Here is a 9,668-nt window from a genome sequence, read left to right on the forward strand (position 1 = left end):
TTCTGACTGTTGTCTTTTTTTGTAATGACATTAGCCATCATCTGACAGTGATTAGCCCTTTCCTTTTTCAATAACATGTTCTCTGTTAAATCTGCTCTGACATCTGCTGACGTTGTCACGGCAACATAAATAATTTGAAGTCTTCTGTTTTGTAACCCATTGCTGCTGGTTCCTCTTTTCAAATGTAACACTGTCAACTACTGTTACAGTCTCTGGATATGGCTGTTAATGTGCCTCGAAGAGTTTTCTTGATGAAGTACAAGTATTGTGTAAGATAGACCCCTTAGATTTATACTGGGGTCTTACTGACAGTGTTTTTCACTCAATGTGTCAGGTCCTCTTAGTTGTTAAACCAGGGGTCTTTTCTCACTTTCCCCCATGTACTAATCATGTTTCCTCTTCCTCCCGCTCTCAGTAGCTCCAATGAGAAGGACAGGTGTCCCCCGCTGCCAGCAAGGACTTACCTGATGGATGGCTCCAGGCAGGTTTTACCCAGCCTGCCCTCCTTCAGAAGAGAGAAGCTGGCCCAGGACACCACCTCCAGCCTACAGTCCACAGCCACGGTCCCCCCCTCCCCCCAAGAGGAGACACCCAACCACAACGACAGCCCCCGGCTGCAGCACTTTGACCTGCGGAGCCACTACGAGCCCGGTTCCCAGGTCTCCCATTCCAACCCCAACCTGTTTGCCAATATAGACGCCTATGACGTCAGCGGGCCATACCACACCAGCCAATGGGGAGACCCCTTCACAGGGGATCGCTTTACTTCAGAGATGAGTGGCAGAGGAGGTTAGTTGTACACATCTGTCCCCCTGTCTTTACACACCTTTTCCTCTGTCATAGTTCTAGGATAATTATTAATATAGGATAATCTGTTATATAGCATAATTATGTGTAGCTAGCCTCTTGAAAATGACTGACTAGACTGGTCACAGAACTGTATGTGCTTTAGCCACGTCCTTTGTCATTTGTTGCCATGCCATACACACAGTCCGTGTTTGGCATGACAACGAAAGGACAAGAGGAGTTGGCTAAAGCACAGACAGATCTGCTACCAGGCTAATCCATAACTGCATAATTATCCTGAATTTTTCAATGTTATTATGTTACTTAACACATTGTATTTGTACATGAAAATCAAATCAGATCTATTATGAGATGGCTCTGTATCTTTTATTCCCTCTGAATGTCTTCTTGATGACATCACTGTTATTTTCTGTCAGGACAATCTCCTCCTTTCCCGGCTGACTCCTCATACGCTACGCAGGGACACAGAAGCAAGAAGAAAGCCCTCAGGGAGGGCCAGCACCGACGAGAGCTGCATGACCAAGCAGGTAAGACATATCGGGCAGCTACATGTATGTTATCTTCTCTTTGTAGAAGCTTTTACACAAGGCACCACGCATAGCTTTTGTAATAACAAGTTACACCATCTTATTATTTCCAAGAACTTATAAATGGCTTTCACTGGCTCTAACTTCTTGGTGTGTTGCTAGCACATGCACATAAGTAACACACCTGCTTTGGGATTCAAGCCACATCCTTACAGCACATTTACATCTTGGTTACACATTAAAGTGGAACTGACAGTGTTTTAACTACTTTCCCGATATGAAACAAACAATCATAATATCAGTATTAAATATCTAATTCCCAGTTTATGCTACAAGACAACTTAAAAAGAGGTTTTAAAAATAAGTTATATGCCTCAACATTCCATGACGTACACTAAGGCATTGTTGGCAGAATAGATTGATGCCGTTCAATGCATTATTAATATAATTCACCAATACGTTTCTTGGTAGTCCAAAAAATATTGCTATCAGGTTGTAAATCACAGCTGGCCTGGTACATTGTTTGCTGCCTCCATTCAGGATGCACTGTTTCAGTTTCAATGGCTCAATATTTTGGACAAAAATGGTTGAATGTAACTAAGGCTGGATATGACAATACAGTCAAACTAGCAAGGGCAATGATCACTAGTCAGTCATAATGTGGCTAATAGGCTAGCGTATCTATTTATGTAGCAAGCTAAAAACTCGGATCCTAATGTTAGTTAAATCGCTAGCTAGCTGTTAGGAGGATGTCATGTCATTGGAGGAGTGACTGACCTTTTCTCCTCATTGTTTTATGGTGGCTATACACGGCTAGAGATGCAGGTGTAATTTGGTTAGATAGCAATAACTTTAACATTTAGCATATCTCTTGCGTTTGCAATTTCACTCTAGCTATCTACTACAATTTCAGAGCACTCTTCTGAATGTGCCAGAGCACAGAATAACTGATACATTTTTGAATGCGCAACATCCGCTGAATATGACTTGTGTTAGTAAATGTAGGCAAAGAAAGTAATAGTTAGTCACGAACACTTTAGATAACAACGTGTAAAAAGCCTAACCAGCTGTTAGGGCGAGTAAAATGGTCAGAGTAAGGTGTTCTCTCATTTGTGTCAGGAAGTAGCAAGCTAGCTAACTTTAACCAGTTCGCTTTGGTTCATGGTTGGGACAAGCATGCATTGTAGGCATGCAAGCGCCAAAGAAATAGTAGGCTACAATTCCCCATTGTTTATCAGTGCAATTTTGACGACTAGCTATTTCTAAAAGTTGGTGTTTATCCTAATGTTCCTTCGTTAATGTTAGCTCATCCTTCTCTGGCTAGCATTAGTTGTTGATCTTTTTGTTGTTGATGTGCATAACTGAAGGAGAGAGAGACTATCTTTTCATGGTGGTTTAATCAATAGGACTGTAAAATTTCCCAAATGTAAGAGGACTCCCAAGTGGTATTGACATATTTGCAGAAATCCATTCAGGGGTATTTTGTGGTTTTTGGCGAATGCGTTCTAACGATCTAAAGTTGCCAGTCCAGTTCAAAGTGAATGGTGGCAGGCCTGTGTGCAAATGGCTTGTTTGCATAAAGGCCTATACTGTAGCTCTGATTGGCTATGGTGTACCAGTCTAAGTAGACTCTGGTCCTGGACGAGACAGATGTATTTATTTACTGCAGTGTCTATTAATTGTCCAAACGCACGGCTGCTTTCCCACTCTATATTGCTATAGAATTTTGACATACCTTAGTATTTGTAATTCCCAAACATTCTAAGAATTTATGAAAACATGAAAATTACCATATCTAAGTGTTCACTTGTCAGAAAAAGTTTTTTTTTTTTTTTAGTCATAGATTTTAATATTTCATGTTGCTAAAATGCTGTCAGTTCCACTTCAATGCTGTCAGTTCCACTTCAAAGTCCTGTAGTGTACATTTAACTGTGAACAGATAGACAGCAGTGCTTTAAAGAGGCAACCTGTGTAGTTGAGTGAAGACAGAGTTTTTTTCATGAGCTGTCAATCTGTCTGTACAGAACTGCCCCCTCCGCCGGCCCCACCCCCTGCAGCAGATGACCCCATGCAGCTCCTGGTTGATGTGCTGGGCTGTAGCCGGAGGCCTTCGGCAGAGAACTCGCCGGCCCTACAGAGGAGAGGAGGAGACTACTCCTCACCCCAGAAGAGAGGGCCTGCCATGAGGGGCTCACAAGGTATGCATCAAACCATCTAATTAAAGCAAATACACGTTACAGTAATATAAAAGCGGCAAGCACAGACTCATATTGTTATTGAGGTCTAGTAATACTCCGTCTACATTAATATGCATACAAATCCTCATTGGACTTAAAATAGTGCATCGGTTTAAGCACACATCGAGCAACAATCCCCTCTACCCAGGTGGCCAGGGATGGTGGGGGGTCTAGTCTGGTCCAGCACTTAGAATCTGACCCATATAATTCCAGCTGTACTTTTGAGTGATTGCGGTATTGCATATTGTCATCTGCAGATGAGGGGGTAATCCCGTACTGCCAGTCCAGCTTTCTGCCCCGGGGTCAGATGTCCGGCTACAGTTCCCTTGGTGGAGTGGCCTCCTCGCGGGCTTCAACTGGACAGAGAGGGCCTGGAGTTGCCCAGAGGAGGGACGAGGTGAGTCTAGTGTGAAGGACAGCAGGACTACCTGGTCTGGCTCAGGAGAGACATGTTAGTCCTATAGTTGTTATCAGTGTTGGTGTCCTCCTAAAGTCTAGTGGGTAAATGTAAGGCAAGGATTTGGTGATAATCCAAGACCATTTTGGATCTTAATCAGTGTTGATTGGTGTGGCACAGAGAGCCAAGAGACCCACTGGCCCAAGACCCACCTGGTTCTCTGCTGCTTTAATCTCTATACTAATCTGGTCCAGTTTATCCAACATCTTGGTTATATTAATAATGCCAAATCAAGACTAGTGTTTTCATCTATAGTATGTTGCATAGGATAGATTATGGACATGTCAAATTAATGTTTTGACAATGGCATAGATGTAGGCAAATATGGGAGGTCAGAAGATTTATAAGAGCTCAACATAAATGGAATACTCACATTTGTGTGGCTAAGCCTTGGCTAAATTAGTGTCAGGATTCATTTTTGGCACCAGCCACATCGCTGATTTGTGATGTATGTTTGTTTACTTTCAGAACCTCATATAGCTGGAAGCAGATTATGTGATGTGAAGTTCTCCGCCATGTTTTTTTTAAAGGTTGTTTTGCTGCTTCCTTCTTTGCTGTACTCCAGCCTGTTGCCATGGTATCAAAGAAGAGCTGAAGACAAAAGTGAAAGCATGTAGGCTTGCCACCTGCCTTTTCCATATTGGTTCATATTTGTGTTTTTTATCATTTGATTATTCATAATTTGTATGTGATTTTTATGTCCTGCCTCGATGTATATAGACATCTTAGCAACTTTTTTAAACAGGACCTTGGATAAAGATAATATATTGTATTTTGAGAAAAAGGAAAGAAAAAGTCTTAAAATTACTGTAGATGTTTGAATGTACTTTGTTTTGTTGTTTACCCTGAAACCCTGGTGATGTTTGTGTGATGAAAGGATATGAGGCAAAAACTCTGTTAACATGACCATCTGAGAGTTGGGCATATGTGTATGTTTACAGTTTTTCTCTCTCTCTCGCTGTCATTGTGGCGTACACCTCCTGCTTCTAAACAGACATATCGATCTTATCAACACCAGATGAAATAGCTTTGTCCTTTTAGGTTGTGATGCTGAAAATGTGTGAACCTATACCCTTGTTGAACACCAATTGTTATGTTCTGTCATTAGCTGAATGATTTGTTAAAAAAATACCAATAAAACATGTTACTCTAAAGACATGTTTCCCTAGACTGTTTCCTGGAATCGATCAAGTGTAGGTAATCAATCCTATTATACATGCCTGCTATATTGATTCACGTTTATGAGAAAAATGTGCCCTTTTTCCTATGTTCTTTGTACTGCGCTGCTGTGCACTGACTTTGATGTAATAGTTAACTGCTAAACCCAGACAGATTTCAGATTGTGTTTTCTACAAGAGAGTAGAAAGTAGTTAATAGTAAGGTGGTGAGGAGGACAACCCACCACAAAACTACAGTAGCGAGAACTGTAACAGGCAGGGATATGCTACAGTTAAAAGGTAGCCAGAGGAGGGAGAGGTTTTTATTTAGTGTGGAACATTGGGCAGTATATGTGAGGTGTGTTAAATCAACTGGCTGGCTGGCTGGCTGGCTGGCTGGCTGGCTGGCTGGCTGGCTGGCTGGCTGGCTGGCTGGCTGGCTGGGAGCGTTGTGGATGAGGTTGGGAGAGAGAGGAGCATGTGAGCTGTTCCACCTATGAGACACTCTTCCCAGGTTTCTAAACGCTCCTCTCTGTACAATATTAACCTCCTTTGTTCTGTGGCTCAGCATAGAGCTCTCTAGTGACTGGTACACTGGTATCAATAATATATCCACGCAGTTATCTTTCGATACTGTCTCAAGTCATTCTGAAAACCTCTGCTTGAGATACTGTTATGTAAGAACATTTAGGGTTTTTGCGAACACAGGCGCCAGGGAGCAGAAATATATGAAGATGATTGGGTGGTTTCTTTTCTATTGGGTAAAAATAGCACGAGAAGAACAATGCCTTATTAAAGTCAGTGGAATGTCACTGGACTTCAAAGGGACATTCTTTCTGGACACAGTTACTCAGTGTGGATGATGGGTTCTGGGACTGTTTGAAATTAACGAGTGGGCAAGACTGTATGATAAGCTATTTTTTTATTTAACTAGGCAAGTCAGTTAAGAACAAATTCTTATTTACAATGATGGCCTACCCCGGATGATGCTGGGCCAATTGTGCACCTCCCTATGGGACTCCCAATCACAGCCAGATGTGATACAGCCTGGATTTGAACCAGGGACTGTAGTGACGCCTCTTGCATTGAGATGCAGTGCCTTGCACCACTCAGGAGCCCAAAATACTCCTCTCTCTCCCAAATGTCCACAGGGACCCACAAAGATTGGGGATAATCCATCAGAATTTAGAGCAAAGCGTTTAAGCAGTGGGGGCATTGTTTAAATATTTTTTGCATGCTTGTTTGTGTTGTGGATTAGGGTATTTTTATTAATCACAATCCCTCAGTGATCCTCTCCCAGCAAGGCTCAGACTACTGAAAGGCCATTTCACATACAGTATGTCTCTGTATAGAATTTTTTCAATCTATACTTTTTCCCCCATTTAGTATAGGAACAGAAATAGACAAACATCCACTGAGATGTTTTTATATCTGTGGCAGCATCGGGGTCAATTTCACTTCAATTACAGTCAATTCAGAAGGTAGACTAAAATTCAAATTCTCTTCAATGCTTTTCAATGAGGAATCAATGAGGAATTTTTTTTTAATTGACTGGAATTGAAATTGAATTGACCCAACCCTGATCAGTTGTATATGATGGGATTAGAGATATGAGAACTGATCTGCTGAGTAAAGATGAAAATAGAAAAGGTCAACCATAAATTCATTTCAGCATCGACACACAGTAAGAATATAAAATACCACAATGTTTATCAATGGCAGATGATGGGATTAGGAATTTAATGTGATCTGATATACAGTACCAGTCAAAAGTTTGGACACACCTACTCATTCCATTGTAGAATAGTAGTGAAGACATCAAAACAACAATTGGAATCATGCAAAATATATTACAAAATATATTTTGATTTATCACTTTTTTGGTTACTCCATGATTCCATATGTTATTCCATAGTTGAGATGTCTTCACTATTATTCTACAACGTAGAAAATAGTCAAAATAAAGATGAACCCTTGAATGAATAGGTGTGTCCAAACGTTTGACTGGTACTGTAGATTAGATTATAAATCAAACATGAATGTCATCACGGAGAGAATTTGCAAAGATGATCCCATGTACTGTTGACTAAATACTCCTGAGTCAGTTACCATGTGGAGGATGACAAGGAACACACAAATGCTTATTACCAGTTGGCCAGACACTGGTTAAATGAGTAACAGAGACCTGTTGAACTTGCTCCATGTATGGATGTTTGACTTGATAGAGGGCACCATCTAGTGGCTGTTATATAGCATTTATCCTTCTGCCCAGTCATCAATTGCATGTAGGATCCACAGATAATTTTGCCATTAGGCCACACAGAAGCTATCACAATGTAGCTTTTTTTGTCTCATCCTTGAGCTAGATAAGAGTCTGACTCAAAATGTGAACACTAGGAAATGAATTCACAATCTACCACAATTTAGGAGGTACTGTGTGGCTAAATTGGTAAGAGCATACTGCCAGCAATGCCAGGGTGGTGGGTTTGATTTCCACATTGTGCTACATCCACCCATATGAAAAAAATGTATGCACTCACTGATGTAAGTTGCTTTGGATAAAAGTGTATGCTAAATGGATTTCATATTAACAGAACTCTCAGCAAATCACTGGCTGTTGACAGACATGTTCAGCCTAAAGAAACACATAAAACATGCCAGTCAACAGTTTGGGCACACCTACTCATTCAAGGGTTTTTCTTTATTTTACTGTTTTCTACATTGTAGAATAATAGTGAAGACATCAACACTATGAAATAACACATATGTAATCATGGAGTAACCAAGAAAGTGTTAAATAAATCAAAATATATTTTATATTTGACATTCTTCAAAGTAGCCTCCCTTTGCCTTGATGACAGCTTTGCACACTCTTGGCATTCTCTCAACCAGCTTCACCTGGAATTATTTTCCAAAAGTCTTGAAGGAGTTCCCAGATATGCTGAGCACATGTTGGCTCAATACAAATTATCCTGCAGTTGAATCTAGTTGATGATCCCTGATGTAAGCAAAAAAAAGGGAAATTATAGGATGGGCAACTGGTGACCCGCAGCCCCCCTTTTGTAGACAGCAATTTAAGTCTAGCTATAGATTTTAAAGAGATTGAAGACAGAGCTGTTACTTGGCCACTCAGGAACATTCACTGTCTTCTTGGTAAGTAATTCCAGTGTAGATTTGGCCTTGTGTTGTAGGTTATTACCCAGCTGAAAAGTGAATTCCTCTATCAGTGTCTGATGTAAAGCAGACTGAAGCAAGTCTTCCCCTATGATTTTACCTGTGCTTAGCTCCATCCCAATTCTTTTAATTGTGAAAAACTCCCCAAATCTACACTGGAGTTGCGTATCAAGAATGTGAATGTTCCTAAGTGGCCAAGTAACAACTTTGACTTCAAGCTCTTTAAAATCTATAGCAAGACTTGAAAATTGCTGTCCAACCATGATCCCCAACAACTTGACAGAGCTTGAACAATTATGAAAAGAATAATGGGCTAATACTGTACAATCCAGGAGTGTAAAGCTCTTATAGCATACCCATACCGTGATGCAGCCACCCCCATGCTTGAAAATAAGTAGGCAGTTACTCAGTGATGTGTTGGCCAGTAGCTTACCACCCTGCATCCCACTGCTGGCTGGCTTGCTTCTGAAGCTATGCAGGGTTGCCCTGATCAGTCCCTGGATGAGAGACCAGTTGGTGTTGGAGGGGCAGTATCGTCCTCTGGTCTATAAACACATCCGAATGCCCCAGGGCAATGATTGGGGACATTGCCCTGTGTAGGGTGCTGTCTTTTGGATGGGATGTTAAATGGGTGTCCTGACACTTTGTGGTCACTAAAGATCCCATGGCACTTATTGTAAGGGTAGGAGTGTTAACCCCGGTGTCCTGGGTAAATTCCCAATCTGTCTCTCATACAATCATGGTCACCTAATCATCTCCAGCTTACAATTAACTCATTCATCCCACCTCCTCTCCCCTGTAACCATTCCCCAGGTTGTAGCTGTAAATGAGAATGTGTTCTCAGTTAACTTACCTGGTAAAATAAGGGTTAAATAAAATGTGTTGTGTTGGATTTGCCCCAAACATAAGGCTTTGCATTTAGGCCAAAAAGTGTATTCATTTGTTGTTGTTTTCCCCAGTATTACTTTAGTGCCTTGTTGCATACAAGGTGCATGTTTTGGAATATTTGTATTCTGTATATTTGTATTCTTTTCACTCTATCATTTAAGTCATTATTGTAGAGACACTACAATGTTGTTGATCCATCCTCAGTTTTCTCCCATAACAGCCATTGAACTCTGTAACTGTTTTAAAATCACCAATGGCCTGATGGTAACATCCCTGAGAAGTTTCATATCTTTGATGTGTCTGGGAGGTTTAATACATAATCCACAGCATACTGTAATTATTAACTTGACCATGCTTAAAGAGATGCTCAATGTCTGATTTTATATTGTTACCCATCTACCAATCACTGCACTTCTTTATG

At 40.9% G+C, this 9,668-nt stretch overlaps 1 protein-coding gene across 2 annotated transcripts in view; it reads left to right on the forward strand.

The window, feature by feature from the left end:
- The window catches only part of LOC112265557 (roundabout homolog 2), a 79,997-nt gene extending 74,815 nt beyond the window's left edge, over positions 1-5,182 (forward strand). The window contains exons 22-26 of one of the 2 annotated variants that reach the window (XM_024442963.2): positions 416-789; positions 1,224-1,334; positions 3,359-3,532; positions 3,829-3,968; positions 4,497-5,182. In XM_024442963.2, coding sequence (XP_024298731.1) covers positions 416-789; positions 1,224-1,334; positions 3,359-3,532; positions 3,829-3,968; positions 4,497-4,508 — 811 coding nt within the window. In that variant the 3' untranslated portion in view covers positions 4,509-5,182. The remainder of the gene's footprint in view (positions 1-415; positions 790-1,223; positions 1,335-3,358; positions 3,533-3,828; positions 3,969-4,496) is intronic. The other variant, XM_024442962.2, reaches the window with a different exon arrangement.
- Positions 5,183-9,668: the final 4,486 nt, after the last annotated feature.

Source organism: Oncorhynchus tshawytscha, linkage group LG13 (assembly GCF_018296145.1).
Source record: "Oncorhynchus tshawytscha isolate Ot180627B linkage group LG13, Otsh_v2.0, whole genome shotgun sequence".
Lineage (NCBI taxonomy): Eukaryota > Metazoa > Chordata > Actinopteri > Salmoniformes > Salmonidae > Oncorhynchus > Oncorhynchus tshawytscha.